The following is an 18,281-nucleotide window of genomic DNA, read 5'->3' as shown; positions in this document are numbered from 1 at the left end:
TGAAGGTAGAGGGGGAAAATCATAACACCATCAGTATTACTTGTGCTGAAGCTTTCATTTGAGAAAGATCCTCCTGGGACATGTTCCAGGCCCTCCTCTCCTCCCTTACCAAAAGAACAGATCAACTGTAGAGAACAAGACTAATTCATGAGAGAAACTTCCCTTCAGAGCTCTCAAAAAACTACAAACACCTCTTTTCAGGACGTTTAAAACTATATCAGTGCTTAGTGGTTATTATGGCACCTTTGGTTGACCATCAAAAATTGAAACGGTAACAGCCATCACTGTTGGGCTACAGGCTACAGGAGGAGGATATAAATGAATTGAGGGTTGGAAGTTGAGAAAATGGCACATGAATGTGGGAAAACTTACCATAGGACAGTAACTCTAGTAGGAAAGAGCTTGGTGGCTTGGAGCTGTATTTACGCCTATGATGGTTTAGCACTGAGGTTAAGAACCTGGAAAGAAAAGCATAAAAAAGTCTTGTGCCTCATTAATATGTCTTTAAGAGAAGAAGAATAGCAGGAAATGTTTCCTCCAATGATCTAGTTAGCAGCTGTAAATGGCTCATTAAATACTGTAAAGAGGGCCTGGCCAGCCCTAACCACAATGATTTGTGATCCTGAGTGATTTTTATCTTCATACCCTTAAGGGCACGAAAAGCCTCATATGCATTCAGCCTGCATCCTCATAGGTTAGATCTCTTTGGGAGACTTTGGTATTATTAGTGTAGGGGGACATACAAGCACTTCAGTAAAAACAAAATAAAATTAAAAAAAAAACCCACACTTTAAAATAAATGTTAATTAATAAGCATTAATGGGTTGTTAAATTGAATATACTCAGCTCCCCTACATGAAGTATCTGTTCTTTCCCAGTGTTCCCTTACATAATATTCTGGGACCTTGACCTTTCCCACCTTCCAACTTTCAGGCTTTTCTTTCCGAATAGGCTGTTCTTTTGTTTCTGAAATAAAGATATAATGAAAGACTTTTATTATCAAGTAATCTTGATGCTTTATAAAGCACAACAGCACACTTAAAACATCCTCTCAATCTGCATTTTGTAGTTAACAATTTCTCTCACATAGGAAAAGAAGAAAAGAACTGTGTATTTCTGCTAACCTCAGTATAAGAGGGGTCATGCTGAAGGCTTTGGAGAAGGGAGTTTCATCTCTAAGTTAGTAATTGAAAGACTGTGTCTTTTTGCCATTATTATATTTCTGCATGAGACAGAGAAAGAGAACATAGCTTTTAACTTCAGAGAAGATAGTTTGATAACAGAACAAGTGGAGAGGTCTGGATTCAGTCTGAAAGAGGGATGATGAGAGGCACTTTAAAACCAATTTCTGAATAAAAAGAGGCTGAAACACTTTCTGATTTAACAGACTTTTGCATTCAAAGAAAAAAAATATGTCTGAATTAAGCTGTTCAGAACTATAACATAGTGACTCCATAGCTCTAATTCTGAGGGACTGAGCACCAGTTGTTTGACTTTTTATCCTCAGCCATTTTACTCTTGTTCCCTTCTTCTCATGTCTTGTGACACAATTTTTGATGATATGATAATGAAGTATTTGCTGGGGATAAATCAGAGTTACACAGTGTTTGGTTACTGGGGACCTCTGCTTTTCTTGTTGCAGGAACTGGAAAGTGGACAGTCAATGAAGGAGGGAGTTGTAGCACTAAAGAGGACTGTTGGTCTGGAGAATTGAATTCTCTTGCCTGCCTCTACATAAAATGGGGAACCTGTTCATGTGGGTGCTGTAAAGAAAAAAGAAGTGGGGAAGGAAATAGATCAGGTGGTGACATGGTGAATGAAGTGGATAAAAGACAGAATTAACAGGCAGTTGTTAAATGAAAACTATTTTGAGTATTAAGGCAGGTTTACTTTGGAAAACAAAACAAAATATAACAGTACATGACTGCTGTTAAAGACCATCTAAAGTCCCTGTGACTTAAATGTGGCTGTTTTTTGTCCAAATGCTGATAGGTGATCTGTAAAAAGTTGTGTGTTCTCTCCCCTTGTTCTGGCTCTGCTAATTCACAGGCATAGGGGAAAGAACTAAATTTTGAAAATAATCCTGATATTTTCTAATTTCAGAATGCTGTGTTTACAAATGTAATGTTTTACACTTATGGAGAAAAATAGGTGTAAAGAATACAATTCATTCTCTTAATTTTTTTCTGCACAGTATTCTGTGGAATATCTGAAGGAAAGATGAGTCACTATGTTTTAGGATAAAAACTATAAGAGTTATAAATCGTGTGATGACCCCTAGTCTTATGAGAGGTAAAAGTATCAACAAATTGTGAAAATTTAGAGGTGTCAAAAATTGTGAAAATTGCTTTATTTATTTATTTATTTATTAATTTACGTATTTGTTTATTTATTTAGTTTTTCTGAGTCTCTAGTCTAGGCTTATCTGTAGTACAATACTCCAGTGGAGTGTAGAGGCAGCCAGTGAGCATTTCTGAACGAGCTAGTCCTGATGATAGAAGCAAGCTAACACTATATTGTAGAGCTATGTGTGTGCACATTAAAATAATCCGTACCTTTGCCAAGTTTCTGCTGATGATTATAATTGTATACTTTTATCTTAATTCTGATTTTTCTAGGGTTCTAACATCTGCATTCTAAAAACCACATTTTTCTATTGATACATATGTTTAATATACCATAGTCTTTACTTCAGTTTCATGGATTTTGACTCAAGTGTTATTTTGTATTTTTGTATGTGACAGAGGAAGTTGATGCTAATGTATTTCGTGAAGCGGTAGAATATTAAAACAATGCAGATTTCTGAATTCTGAGGTCCTAGAAAAATAAAATTACTGTGATGGATTTTTGCTTGTTTGGTTAACTAGTGCATTCAAAATGTTGATGGACTCCATTGCTTGCTATAGTTTTGGTCTCGCTACTTACATTGAGCCTAATCTTGGACTTCTGTTATTTACTTTTCAGCTTAATGATGTTTTCAGATGCTGCTGCGGGACAAAGGCATACTGCTGTGCATTTAAAGTTCAGTTCTCTTTGCATTCCCATTCCACATTATCTTACTTAATATTGAATAGGAGTTTTAAGATTTTATACTTAAAATATATATTATATATTTATACTTATGTCAACTGCTCTTGACATGAATGTATTTGGACTCTACAGGCACATTTGCAGCTAAATGTTATTCTAACTATAATAGTGTTTATGATATGAAGGATTGTCATCTTTTATTGTCAGTGACTGTCTATGAAGTACATGTGACAACAGGAGAACTGTGGAATGCTGGAACAGAAGCTGATGTCTATATTTCTATCTATGGAGAAAAAGGTGACACAGGATCAAGACAGTTGCTCAGATCACAGAAACCCAAGAAATTTTTGAAAGGACAAGTAAGTGAAAGAGCATTTTCTGTTAAGTTTGTCTGGCTTTTCTCTCTCAGGTGGGTGGTTATGCAAATCCAATTATGAGAGATGGCTACCACATTCCAATGTCTCTTCAAAATTCCACAATTAAGCCAAAATTACTCTCTAAAGGTATATCAGTGCTTATGGAAGATGATTAGAATTTTCATTTATAAAATAGGTAAACCATGTGCTTTAATACTTCATATTTAATTCCTTTAATTTGATTTAATAGGTGGAAAGAAAATGAAAATTTACATTTTATATCTGCATATCTGAAGTTGAAATCCTCTGCAAGTTGTATTTGTTTAGCCAATTGAGCTTTGAGCAGCTTTTCGTTTTCTGACCACATTCATTTTGATGGAACTATTCCCATTAGCAAAGTGATCAGGCTTATTTCTTTTGATTCAGGACACCTGTCTTTGATTTGTTCTGACGTTATCATTAGCTGATATTTCAAAGCGTGCCTTTGGCAGAAGAGTTTTATAGATTTAAGTAGGTCTTTGGGATTCGATGGATGGAAAAATGTTTTGAATTTCAGATTTAACTGAAGTTTTGTTGCTTGATTACAGACTGATATCTTTTCCGTGGAAGCTGTTCACCTTGGACATTTGTATAAGATTGTTATAGGACACAATGGTCTTGGATCAGGTCAGAAATCTCTTTATGTAGATACTGAATACTACTTGTGAAGTTATTCATCTTTTCCCTGAAATACAATATGTATTTTTAAAATTAAATGTATGAAAATTTTTCAGAAGTGAGACAAATATTTCTAATGAAACTGTTTAAATGACACAGTTACCTTATTTAAAATATTTTGTTTTCACTTTCAGTATGCTTTCAGGCATTATGTTAAGAATCCCATCTGTAACTCCTCTGTCATTTTTAATAAATACTCAAAAAATGAAGAAGGGCATTACTAGTTACACTCTGAAGATGCAGTTGGAGATTTTGGTTGCAGTATCTTGTCATTAGACTTACTGATAATAAATCAATCTGCTTGCAATCAAAAGATTTGTCTTGTAAAGTCTTAAGCCTAAATATTTTAAAACATAACAACATAATTTGAGCCAAATAGCAGAGCTGTTTAGGCAATGTAAAATAAGTTGTAGAATAGTTCTCTGCCCAGTTTTCTCTTCTATGCTCAATCGTGCTCCACTCTTCTATTTACTTATATAGCTAGAACATCTCAACTTTTTCTCTATTGGTAAGGGAAAGAATATCACTTATATTCTGTAGTCTTCCTCTGTAAGTGGCCATAGCTGGATGCCTTTAATCAGAGGCAGTGCTCAGATAGCTTTGAGGATAAAGCAATAAAGATATTTCTCTCTCCAGTACTCTTTCCTGCCCTACTTCTAGATGGGGAGTTGCTGGAGGTTTTGTTTACTTGCTTTGTCTCTTTTCGTGGCTGTCAATGGATGAAGAGTGCAACAAATGAATAAAGGTTTCCCTTTGAATAAGGAGACTGGAAGAGAATAGTCATCCCTAGATGTTCTCAGAAGTTCTTTTTCATGAGATTACATAGGACTGGAAAGGAAAACAGCTTTGAGAAAAAACATTTTGTGAAGATCTTGCTTTTCTCCTGTATCCCCAGTGCTACCTCCTGTGAATTTTCTAGTGAAAGTCTGCTCTTAATTCTTAGCTCCTTACTTTCAAGATCTACTCCACCACTGTTTTTGTTATGGGCTCGCTTGAACTATGCTCTTAGCAACTCAAGTAGACTGAGGCTGCACTGTGCCAAACTCAGAACAAATTTGGTGAGACAGTTTCTTTTTCTGTACCTGCACTGAAGAAGTGGGAGAAAAGTTTTCTAGTCAGTTGCCTTGACCATCACTTATGTTTGTGAACCTGTCTAAAAACCTGCAGTTTTTTTCTACAGACGGTAGAAAATGTAAGGTTACATACAAAAAGCTTACATTTGCCTTTTACCTTCGGTGGACCCTCTTATCTCAGTGTATAGCTTCCTATAGTGTGTAGACCAGAGATGTTATTGAGAAGCTTTTTTTGGGGTGGGTGAGATGGGGTGTGTTTTTGTTTGTTTATTTAGTTAGTTGGTTTTATTTTTCCTCGTTACCCAGATTTCACTACACATTAAAATCATAATGTTAACATAGATGCCATTCTTAAACCTTTCCACTCCTAGATGCTTTCAAGAGAGAATCCAATGCAAGCTGATGTTTTAGTATGCGATAAAGCAGTTGTCTGTAGTGAACACCTGCAGTGCTATGCTTGATTCACAGCAATAAACAGAGATCAACAACATCATTTTTTTTTTTCTTGTCTTTGCATTAGCCAATATGGCCCCACAGAATGGGAAGTGGCATCTTTAAACTGTCAAATGATGAAACTATCAATTTCCTGGATGTTTGAAATATCCCAAAGGATTAACACTATCTTTTGCAGTGTTTCACCACTAAGAAAATACTGCACCATTTGACCCTTGAACTCTCAAGGAATGTTTGTTTTTTGCTAATAATATTAATAATGTTGTATGTATCCTACCATGAATATTCTTATATATTTTAATACTAACTCTAGAATTAAAAATTTAAAAAGCAGATAAAGTGGTATTATCATGATAAGCTGCCATCTAATCTAATCTTGTTGATATTTTGATTGTCAAAACCAAAAAGTTTTATACTATGACTAAATGAGAAGAGTTGCGCAGTCAGAGCCACAATAGTCAAGTAGGGAGCTAGCGTCTTGCCATCCTATCAGCAAGCTCTACAGTACCTAGAGCATGTAGTTTCCTCTCCATCAGGGCAGCCATGACTCTAGCAACCTGCCAGTGAAGCTGCAGATTTTGCAGTTCCAGTAGAAGAGAGAAAGCCACAGGAAATAAGACTTCATTACATTTGTCTCTCATTAACTTTTTTTTTTTTTTAATAAAAGGAAATGGATGGTATCTGGACAAAGTTGTAATCAAGGATCCTATAACAGATCTGGATTATACTTTTCTTTGTCACAGGTCAGTGGTGTTTGGTTTTTAATAAATTTCTGATTATCCATAGTCTTTCTTCTGAAAACTGTCAAAGTTTCTTCCTGTCAAAGCAAACATATTTATCCAAAAGTGAGCTGAAGTGATCTAATTCTTTTTACTGCTCTCTGAGTTGCATCTGCCCCAAACCTCTGGTGTGTTTGAGCTAGAGAAAAAACAATAAAAATTTCTGCCATGCAACTTTCCATTTTGGCACCTAGTGAACGATATAAAAGGTACTTTTTTTGGCACATTCCTCCATATCCAACACTTTGGACCTGATGTCAGCAGACTCATTCTTCCATGTCTTGAGATAAAAGGCTTTTCAGAAGAGTAGGTTGCTGTATCTCTGGCAGACTGATCCTACTTTACTGAAACCAGCATGGAGACTAACTTAAGGTTCAGGATCAGACTTGAAGATTGTGTGAAATGGCTATCATAGGTACAGCTATCTGACCGCATCTCTCTTTATTGGCTTTACAGACTGTCACAGGGTTGCATCATAACTTGAAGCAATCCTACCTTCCCTGATTTTTCCCCTGCAGATGCTACTGCTCTGAGTCTTCTGTTCTATAGCTCATTTCCAATTTTATCTACTCCTGATTAATTCTCAACACCTTATGGAAAAATTATAACTGATAAGGATCAGTGCAAATACTAGGAATGAAAAAGTCCAGTCACGTATGAATCTAGCTACAGTTTGCCACTGGCACCTCAATTCTATTTCCTCCTCTCACTTCTCTGAGTGAATAAATAATTGTCTGAGACAGCTCAGAGTGAGCGATGTGCACAGTGAAGCTGATTTATGTTTGAGTAAGGGCTTTCTGCCTATCAGACAGAGCACCTCATCTTTGCCTGACCTAATTTTGATTCTGTATTCTAGATGAGATGAACTGCTATGAAGAGATCTATAATGCTAGTTTCATACATAATTTAGGGAGAGTTCAAATCCATTTCAGGCAGAAAAATATGGGGTATGTGCTAGTTATTCTTAGAGCCTGATGCCATTCTCGATGATCTTGCTCCTGTTATGTGTGAATCTTTCAGACTCAAATGAAGTTAGACTTGACTTATATAAGAAGATGTGAAGCAAGTACAATAGCATTGTGAAAACATAGTTTAGATGTGGTGAAAGCTGTGCTTCTGTTGGATTTGCATCCTTATAAAGGGATCTGTGGGACATGCCACAATTTGCATCCTGTTGTAACCTTCTTGCAGACAGGAAGAGCAAACATTATGCCACTGCACCTTTCATTATTGATCTGGGATCAATACAACTTCTATTATTTGTAATAATTCGCTTAGGTTCTTTTATCTCAGTTGAGGAAAGTGTTTACTTATGTTTCATAAAGAAAGAAAGAAAGAAACCCCCCCGTGAACAACTCCCAAACCAGCCAAACAAACAAAAAAAAACACTTCTGCCAAAGTCAAAGTCTTTTCACTAAAGCTGGATTTTTATATTGCAGTATGTTAACCTTGAGACTAATGAAAACAAGAGAAAGTGTCAGTATACAGATGCCATGTATACAGTACTGTGGGAATTACCAGTCATGGTTATATTACTGAAATGGTGTCTGGTTTTCAGATGGCTGGACAGTGGGCAGGATGATGGCAACATTGCTAGAGAACTGACCGTGACAGATGCCAGCACATTTCCAGGAAGTAGGTGAAAATTGGTGGGGAAGAGAACTCAGATTCACCACAACTGTACTGAATGGAATAAGGGTGCTTTATAAATTAATCACATGCTTTTTATCTATACAGGACAAGAGCTGGAACTCAAGAGAGAAGAAACTGTAAGGACTTACCTTAAAACTTACTTAGTTTTATTTAAACAATTCACATTATGCTTTGAATTAAATCATGTCAGTTATTCTCAAGCATGTCAAATTCCTGTTTATCATCTTCTCATAACTCTTTTCTGCTTGTTTACAAAACCAGTGGGCTGCTGAAAGGTGGAAATTCCAGAAAGGCAATACACTTCAGTTTTACAATAGGCTCACCGGTGGTTTCATATGCCTCAGTCCAGATAGCAAAGTAGATGCTCTTGGTGACAAGAAGAACAAATATGGTAAAGTATATTTCATGTATGCATAAATGATGCAAGAAAGAAGAACTTCATAGTTCACTGTCATGCAGTCATGCAGTGATTCCTGTAATGAATAGGAATAAATAATTATAATAAAAAATGCTTTTCCTTAGAGTTTTTACTTGTGTTAATGACTATAAAACTCATGAATTATATGTTTAGTTTACATATAAAGCATGAAAAAATCTCATATGGTATCTTGTCATTGTCCCTTACAAAATAGAAACTTGTCATCTGTAGCTTGAGTGATCCCATGAAAATGCCATGGCAAACACAGACATAAGCCATAATCTTAGATCCATCCAAGCTAATTAGTTCAACTTTCTAGGTATATTTTATTCATGGGGAGTGTATGTATATGTGTATTGTTTTGTTTCATCCTTGTCATTGATTTTAATGTCATTCTTCCAGTTCCTCTTCTTTATCAGCTTCGATCTTACCATGTTACTAGCACTTATTATAGCTAGTATCATATTAGGCACACTTTTTTTACTTTATTTTTTAAATTTTCACGAAAGTGGAGTTGCTCAGCCTTTCTCACATATTCCTAGTGACCTTACATGCATGCTTTTGGAAGTGGTAGAACAGAATTTTGCAGGACACACCAAAGGCTACATGGACAGCAGGGAAATACTTCTTTGTGTAGCCTATAAATACACCTCAGAAAAGCTGCACCAGAAAACTCAGATGTATAACATAGGAGACCAGTAATATTACAAACATTGCAAGTGGGTGTTAGTTACTCTGTTGTAGTAAAGCTATTTTTATTAGTTATCATTTTGGATCCTTTAGTTCAAAGTATTTGGTGATTCAGACACTGAATAACTCAAATCTCCTATCTGCAATGACTACTGGAAGTCAGAAAAAATAATAGCATGATCTGCAGCCTCCCAAAGGACTTAGTAAAACTTAGAAATTAAACTAGTAATAAAAAAGGGCTTGATTTTTCTGAACAATATTATAAAGTTGCCATAATATAAGAGGAAAAGACGTAGTCACCTGGGAATAACTATTCCTATTTTTATAGTTCAGAGTACAAAAAGAACACTAGTACAAAATGAATGAAAGCACCTACCATGCAGGTCTTCTGCCACCAGAACAACACTTTTCTCTCACAATTTCTTTCAGATTTATATGTTACTTAAATGAACAGTAATCTACAGAGTGGCTAGGATAGTCATGTACAACAGAAGTCCATAAGTGCTCTCTTGGGAGCTGTTGTCTAAATTTTCATTAAATTTTCAACTGCTTCTTTGTGCACGCTTTGGAGTCCTCCAGCATAAGCTATGTACTTATCTTTCCTAATGGAAAACTTCATGTTTCAGTTACTGGTAGAACTGTTTATTTATCTTCAGCAGATCTAAAGCAATATAATTTAAAGCCCTTCACTATGCTGATGGCAAATTGTATTAGGTGATGATTTAATTCAAGGTTTTTTAATTTCTCAAGAAGCTTTATCTCTATCTGAAAGCAGAGAGACCCATTGTGTTAGCTATGTGTCATCCCTGTCTTGCTCCGAGGGCTGGAATATACATTTGTGTTTTACAACTTCTGACATCTTCCCAATGGGCACAATGATCTCTGGCTATATAGTTCTCGTAATCCTGAAGACACCCTGAAAATATTATGTTGTGGACACTCCAGGAGTCCACCAGAGACAGATGCAGCTTGCAAACAGGGCAACACAATGTACTGGTAGATCGGTTTAAACAATAGTCTGTTGCTGCTGGGAACAATAAAAATGGCACTACTTTAACTTTCATCAGTATTTTGTAGCTATAAGAGGCAATTGCTTAGAATATTGGTCAGATTTAAAATTTTAGAAGCCATGAACTGTGCTGCAAGATTTGCATTAAAAATTCTAGTATGAATATATAGAAAATGAATTCTGCTTTCCTATATGAGAGCTTTATGTTTCTTGGATGATCTGCTATTTACCATGTAATTTGCTGCTATAGTCCAGTTCATTATACTGTAGTCTTCAATTCTTTTTTACAGATTTTTTTTGTAAACATATGTGCTGATCAAGAGAAATTTGTTCCCTATCATTAGCTCTTAGCGATTTTTCCTCAAGGCAGAGAATTAGATAATTGTCTCGAGATACCCTCTCCAAAAGGAATAAGGAGGGGAATTCACAGATTGGAGAGGTCAAACTGTTGAGATAATATAATTTAAAATGATAAATCACTGATTGTAATTAAATAGAAGTATGAATTAATATACTTTCATACTCCTATCATTTTTTTTTTCATTTAACTCTTAGGTCTTTTTGATGTAATTGTCAAAAGGGGAAATATATGCATATTCAGCAGTCATCAGATACCACATCTTGCTCTTGCTCTTGTTAATGGCTATGCAACTGGAAAGGTAGGAAATGCTGTTACTGATTTCTGCTTTGTAATAATATTTCATCGATTAAAAATAGCGTTGTTTTTAATCTAACACGTAATCGTGCAGCCAGATAAGGAGCTAAGAAGTGCAGAACTGAACCCAGGAAATTACAAATGGATAGGCAAATTTAGATGTAGGGCTTTGTTTTCTCAGTTTTCTTTTTATTCTTGGATGGATATTTTTCATAGCATAAATGACTTGGTACAGGAATATCTGACCATTCCAAGGTGCAATTGATATCTGCTTGTCCCATGCTGCCAAGGTATGTAGAATACCCTAGTATCTCCTCTTTTTGTGTAAGTATCAGTTCTAATGCTGATTTTAAATGTACATTTTTCCTTTTTTGTCTTTTTCTAAATAACCTATATGTCATAAGCAAATTGAAATATTCCAGGTTTGTTTGTTCCATCTTCATATTCTTACTATTGCCTTTCTTTCTCAGCACTTGCAGTATGCAAGCAAGCACACTGAGCTGTAGAATTTAGTTCTTTCTGATTAAACTCTTCTACTGATGAGGGAAGAAACTGTTTCTCTTTTTCTAGTTCTTCCCTTTATTTATTTAGGGAATAATCGCATAGTCAAAGCTGGTCCCATTCCTTTCTTACATGATTTGCATTAGCATTAGAGGGAATAGAGAACTCTCAATAGAGTTAGATTTCTCAGTGGGAATGGCATCAGGCTGCCAGACAAGCTGCTAGACAAACTGCCAGACCTCCTTGCAGGACTTTTTAGTGTTCCTGTTCATTACTGTAATTCTGATACAGGGGGATCCTTGCAGTCTGTCACATTTGCAGTGTCTTACTATAAAGAGAGCATTAATTAGACACAAATTCAAGCTTTCTCTTTTCTGCTTTGCTGCTGACATATTTTATGAGTTTGAGCAGCCTATTGAAAATCTAGATTTCCATTTTCTTGTTTTTAGTTGTGCAAGATGTTCCTCTTCTCAAAGAATGGGAGAAATGTTATTTTAAACCTCTTTTGATGTCCTTCGAATAATGAATGATAGGTTAAAGTAAAGCAAAATGTCAATACAAAATTTACAGTTGACCTTACAATATGCTTTTAATTACACTTTGATGGTATGCTGGCTCACAACCACTTTTAAAATCCATCATTTTTTTTCCTTTACATTTGAAAGTAGATTGAGTCTGATAGACAAGTTTTTCTGAGTATGAAGCTTCAGAAGATAGTGAAAATTTTCTCTAGAAAGTTTGATTATCTGAAGTCTTAAAAATACCAATTCATAGAATGATTTGAGTTGGAAAGACTCTTTAAAGATCACCTAGTTCCATGCTCCCCCTGCCATGGGCAGGGACACCTCCCACTAGATCAGGTTGCCCAAAGCCCCATCCAGCCTGACCTTGAACAGTTCCAGGGATGGGACATCCACAGCTTCTCTGGGCCACCTGTGCCAGTGCCTCACCACCCTCATAGTGAAGAATTTCTTCCTAAAGTTTAGTCTAAATCTAACCTCTTTTTGTTTGTTTGTTTGTTTTTGTTTGTTAGTTTGTTTTAAAGCTGTTACCACTTGTCCTATCACTACACTCCCTGATGGGAAGAGTGTCTTCCTACCTTTTTTGTAGGACTCCTTTAAAAATTGGAAGGCCACAACAAGGTCTCCCTGGAGCCTTCTCTTCTCTAGGCTGAACAGCCCCAGTTCTCTCAGTGTGTCATCATAGGAGAGTTGCTCCAGCCTTCTGATCAACCCTTTTGCCCTCCTCTGGACTCTCTCCAACAGGTCCATGTCCTTGTGCTGGGGGCCCCAGAGCTGAATGCAGTAGTGCACGTAGGGTCTCACAAGGGCAGAGCAGAGGGGGACAATCATGTCCCTTGCCCTGATGGCCACACTTCTTTTGATTCACCCCAGGAAATGGTTGGCTTTCTGGGCTGCAAGTGCGTGTTGCTGACTCATGCCAAGTTTTCCATCCACCAGTATCCTAAAGTCCTTATCAGCAGGGCTACTTTCAATTCATTTGTTCTGACTTTTGAAAAATTGTGAGATCATGTAACCAAGTGATAAGATAAGGGGACCAAGTGATAAGATGCGGGGAAATGTCCTCAAGTTGCACCAGGGGCGAAGAGGGGTAGGTTGAATATTAGAAGAAATTTCTTTACTGAAAGAGTAGTGCAGCATTGGAATAGGCTGCCCAGGGAAGTGGTTGAGTCACCATCCCTGAAGGTCTTCAAGAAATGTGTAGATGTAGGACTTAGTAGCACGGTTTAGTGGTGGACTTTTCAGTTCTAGGTTAAAGGTTGGACAAGATGATCTTAGAGGTCTTTTCCAACCTGAATGGTTCTATGACTCTAAGCCAGAAGTCTTTGAAATTATTGGGCAGATTATTAGAATTTTTACATTTATTAAAATCCTAGTTTTATTTAAAAATAAGAATGATGATGGAGTTGATAAAATATTTAAATACATATTCTGTATATTGTATCTTTCATCCAGTGGGATCACAGTCTGCAAATCTCAGAAGATAAGCGTGGATATTTTTGTTGCTTTGCTCTTTCATATAAATCTTATTTCTTTAACTGTTTTCTGTGAGATCAATATAGACTGATGAGGACAAACGTTATTTGGAACCATCCTGCAAATGAGGGTAGCAGATAGTTAAACTAGTTCATTTCCTGTCAGTGTTACATTCCATCCATCTTTGCCAAGTCTGTTGGCTGTTACTCTAACTCTGTCTCCAGTTGAGATATCCAGGTATCTTTCATGTTAGTTTCAGATTTGTGTCATTTTAAGGTGAACTGTTTCCGTGATTTGAAATGCAACAGAGTCCACAATTTTAGACTTCGGTATTAGGACTGTGAATCTGGAAAACAGGAAGACATTTTAAGACTAGAGTAATAGTATTGTGGAAACTCAAAATAAGCAGAAACTATATCGTGATCCTCTCTGTTTTGGATTTTACCATGTTTAATAGTTCATATAACTTATTATTACTACTTTGTTTATGTTAGAGCAAAGACAAGACTTGCTGTGAGCTCCGTGTTCACCTTCAACCAAATGGTTCTGCCATTCTTGAGTCAGCCAGGAACCCAGGTCACACAGTTACGTTCAATCTTCAAGGCAAAGTAGCTGATGACACAACAGGATATGCTGGACTGTCCAGAGAATTTGTTGTGCATGTCAAGGTAAGATGGGGGAGAGAAATTAAGAAGACTTTTCTAAAATTTACTGTTACAAAAGTAGATCACGTCTGATCAGATTTGAGGATTGCAGGCTGAAAGAGTGATCCTCGCCCACCAGGTGGAGCTAAACTACAGTTTACTAGGCGTCACTGGAAGTTTTCCTTTACTGCTCTCCTGGGGCAAGCGATGACGATACTGTAGCTGGTATATGCAAACAGGGTGGGCTGCAACAGAGAAAGAAAAGATGTCACTCCAAAATCTTTAGAAAACCTTCTAAAAGTAGGAAGGTAGGTACATACAGGAGGGCTTGCATGGGAAATTACTCAATTTGAAAAGAGAACAAGTTCCTTAGCTTGCCACACTACTTGTGCTCTGAACGTTATGCTGTGCTTCTGAAAGACAAAAAGCAGGGAAGCTGCAGAGCAGTGAAAGGTTTCTACTGTTCAGGTTGGTGTCTGCACAGAATGCAGCAAGTATACAAAGGTCAGATGTATGCTTGAATTACTTTGGACATTCTCTTATGTTTTATACATGGGAATACATGAAAAAGTGCTTAAAATAACCTCTGTGGACAGTATCAATATCAAAGATAAACGTGGAGAAAAGCTGTGCTATTGACAAAGGGCTTCTTATCTCTCATCTGAAGGGTGTGTTTCATCATGGTGCCATCATTCTGCTCAACACAAATCTCTGCCAGGCTCTGACCCTCAGACCTGATGGGAGCTGCAGTGGAACAGGTCAGCAGCAGCAGGAATCCTACTGGAAAGTACATAAAATCGGCTCTGGAGTCTGCATGTTTGAAAGTGTGAGAAACCCAAGAATGTACCTGAAGATCAAAGATGGCCAGTGTAATGGAACAGTAAGCAGTTCTTTGCATTTTCCTCTGCAGATAATTTGATTAGATTGTTAATGATAAGAGAAAATAATTTTTAATTGCTTGGATAAAAATGTGGTGGAAGTATTGTTTGGATTTAAGATTTTTCAGATCTTTTCCTTCATTTTCTAAGGAAAGACAGAAAAATATAGCAATAAAAGCTATCAGGTCCCTTTTGCACTTAATTGTGAAAATATGATTATATTTTAAAATATTGAGAATGTGTATGTAGTTAAAATTTATTTGTTGCTTGATGGCTGATGACTCTGTCAAGATTCTGTTGTATTAATTTCATTATTTTAAACTTTTATACTGGTGGGAGTTTGTTTTAGAAGATGTTGGAGTGATATTGGCATCCTAACTTTAACTGAATGATTCTATTTTGACTGAAACTAAGAACCTGATTTTTTTTTAATTATTATTTTGTCAACCAGCCATGCAGATTTTTCTTGAAATACCTCACCACTTATAAGTAGGCTGTATATGGAGGAATAGAACTAGGTTTGGAGGATGGCTAAAATATTCTAATTCTTGGACCAATAATATTGTCCACCTAATTGGACTTTAACTAATGCATATTTACACTTGAGAGAGGAGAAAACAAAAACAGAGAGAGGAACATTATTAAATAATAATTAAGACTCATTAGACTTGGTGTTTATTAATCCTGTGTCAGTTTGCTGATAAGAACTGATATAACTGTTTTGAATGTGACAGAATACAAACATGTTGAGGGGTTTAAACTGGTATTTAATCTAAATAAATTGATGATTTTAAAAAAAAAACTACTAATGAGTAAGATTTAAACAACTTCATGCAGAGCTAACTTTTTGCAATGTGGTTGTGTTAAAATGAGTGAAAATTCTCAAAATTACTCATAATTTTTATTTGGATGTTTAACCCAAGTGAGTGTGAAATAGAGCTGTTTACTTACTCAGATCTGAGATCCATGAGAGTTTTGCCATTGAATCAAATATATTCCAATTAGAGATCAGAATATTTGATCCACATTTTGGATATAGGCTTTCTGAATATTGTACATTTTTAGCAGCGTCCTCACCAATGGATGAAGAGGAGTTTTTCATGTACAGCCTACAAGCTTCTCTCTAGCAGTTTGAAGTTTTATTTTGAAGTTAAAATTGTAATATATGAGAGAGAATGCTCTTTCTGAGACACATTAAACTGGAATTTTTATAGTCTGTTCCTGTTTATTGTCCAGTAAGGTTTTCATATTCTGAAAATTTGTTGAATCATAGTGCCTTAGCCCCTGTTACAGTGATAGCTGTGTTTGTGTGCACAGTACTTTCAAATCCACAAACATACCCACTTATCATTGTTAAGAGCCTGATCCTTGGAGAAATCTGAGGTTTTGATTGACTAAGGCTTTAAAATTAATGTAAATGCTATAAAATGCAGAAAAAAATGTTAAGAGTGAGTGGTAGTAGTAGTTTGTGAAAAGAAAAATATATTTGATAAATGTTGTTTTATCGTGTAGGATTAGCAAATCTGCACTATGTATAAATTCATACACATATCCTCTTTTGTCTGAAATGGATATTTTCACATTCCCTAACCCTCTAAAAGCTGATTAAGTGGGAAATTCCTTTGAATATATCCTAGACTTTGCCTAAATCCTCACATGATTCAGAGTACTTTCATATGTGTTCTTTCACTTACTTGAATTATGTGCTTGGTCTTTTTGGTCACAAACGACTAAACAGAGCCAAGATGCAGGATATGTGTGTGTGTGTAATAGTGCAGCACACTGTGAAGTACCTAAACTTAATCTGAATTGTCATTAGAAGAGAGTAACATTTAAGTCTTAAGAAACATCCAGTTTGCCTATATATATCAATGTAATTATTGAATTTATGTTTCTTTTTTTCAATTTCTTAGGGCACGGGTGATGAATACTGTCATTTTAAAATTGAGAAAAATTTTGAAGCTGGATCTGTAAGTCTAGAATCAGTGCGAAATAAAGGGATGTATGTTGGTCTCCTACCAGATGGTCAGACTAAGCCAGTCATTAACATTGGAGAGAACAACATTTTTTTCTACCCACAGATCATCAAATGTATGTGGTTTCTTGATATTCTGTTTTTCCTTAGTGGTTACTGTTTCTGACTGACAAAATTTAAAACAAAAGCATAAAAGCTTATTTAGACTATTTTCCTTGTTGTGTTTTAGTAATTTTAAAGATGAAAAGTCTATTGTATTACACATTGTCTCCCATGTAGCTAGTTAATTTTGCTTCATTTCTTTCCTTTTATAGCAGTAAGTGATGCAGAAGAATTTTTTTTTTTTTAACTGAACAAATAATCTTTTGAGCATGAGAGTCAAAACAGGTGACAAGATAGAAATGGAGTTGACTTCCTGGGTCTATTCCCCATTCTGGCCAAAGTTTATAGAAGCCTGGGAGATACTGTCTTGCTGTCAGTTATATCACTCTTTCCTGTTTTTATAGGGAAAACAGAAGACTTACAAAATGCATTATGTAGACTTACAAAATGTCCTTATGCCCTAAACAAGTAGGGTACTCTTGGCAGTGTTCAGCACCATTTCTTCTTTAATGGTGCTAATACATGTACTGTCCCTGATTAGTATATTGATTATGTGATTCTTTTATCCCATAGTCAAATTTGAGAGCTATTTGCAGGCAAAAGGCTTGTTTACTAGACTGACCTCTTCTACTTGACTAGCTAGGGCTCAGAAAAGAGCCCTGTCACACTCTGGACCACTTTGTCCCATCTCCTTCAGGAGAAAAATGTGTTTAATTTGGTGAACAATTCATAGCCAGCTGGCTGGGATTATAACTGTAGAAAACAGTGGAAATACTATCTTTATTTTTTTATTTATTTTATATACTTATCTGGTGGGCAAAGCCACAGAGATCAAGAAATTAAACATCTAATGAAACTGTTAAACTGGACATCAGTTCAAAATTCAGAATTCTTTCAGATTTTTCCAAGACACAAGCAGAACAAGTTCATCTTGAATGCTTTGATCAGCAAAGAGAAAGTAACATACAACCTGTCCTATTACTAATTCTGTTTTATGTATATTGTCACCAAGATATAAAGAAGCATTATCAAAGTCACTGTAATGGCATCCTTACCGTTCAGTCCCTACTTGCTGCAAGGTGACAAGAATATTTCAGTCACTGTGTCCTTGTAGACAAAAGGAAAGGGGTTTTCTTTGTTACCTTTTTGGAAGTGCAGGTTTTCAATGGAAATTCTCAACAAAGCAGGGCTTACTGATGCTATTAAAATAAAGCCAACTGTTACTTTGTTACAGGCATGAGTTCTTCCAAATCCTTGTTACTCAGTAAAAGGAAGGCAGCAGGAGCTAATATTTTCTATTAGAGCAACCAAGATTTGTCTGTTTGCTATTTCATATTATCAGAAATGGCCT

At 36.0% G+C, this 18,281-nt stretch overlaps 1 protein-coding gene across 7 annotated transcripts in view; it reads left to right on the top strand.

The window, feature by feature from the left end:
* RP1 (RP1 axonemal microtubule associated) overlaps window positions 1–18,281 on the top strand; it is a 217,428-nt gene that overhangs the window by 54,425 nt on the left and 144,722 nt on the right. For all 7 annotated transcript variants that reach the window (XM_083823906.1, XM_083823902.1, XM_083823904.1 and 4 more), the window contains 10 exons: window positions 3,238–3,389; window positions 3,974–4,052; window positions 6,297–6,372; window positions 7,967–8,043; window positions 8,146–8,177; window positions 8,323–8,452; window positions 10,734–10,837; window positions 13,826–13,999; window positions 14,643–14,855; window positions 16,767–16,944. In XM_083823906.1, the coding sequence (XP_083680032.1) occupies window positions 3,238–3,389; window positions 3,974–4,052; window positions 6,297–6,372; window positions 7,967–8,043; window positions 8,146–8,177; window positions 8,323–8,452; window positions 10,734–10,837; window positions 13,826–13,999; window positions 14,643–14,855; window positions 16,767–16,944 (1,215 nt within the window). The remainder of the gene's footprint in view (window positions 1–3,237; window positions 3,390–3,973; window positions 4,053–6,296; window positions 6,373–7,966; window positions 8,044–8,145; window positions 8,178–8,322; window positions 8,453–10,733; window positions 10,838–13,825; window positions 14,000–14,642; window positions 14,856–16,766; window positions 16,945–18,281) is intronic.

The sequence above is a fragment of the Anser anser genome (assembly GCF_964211835.1).
Source record: "Anser anser genome assembly, chromosome: 2".
In the NCBI taxonomy this organism is placed as follows: Eukaryota; Metazoa; Chordata; class Aves; order Anseriformes; family Anatidae; genus Anser; species Anser anser.
The sequence above is the reverse complement of the archived record's forward strand: the minus strand, read 5'-3'. Positions and strand labels throughout refer to the sequence as shown.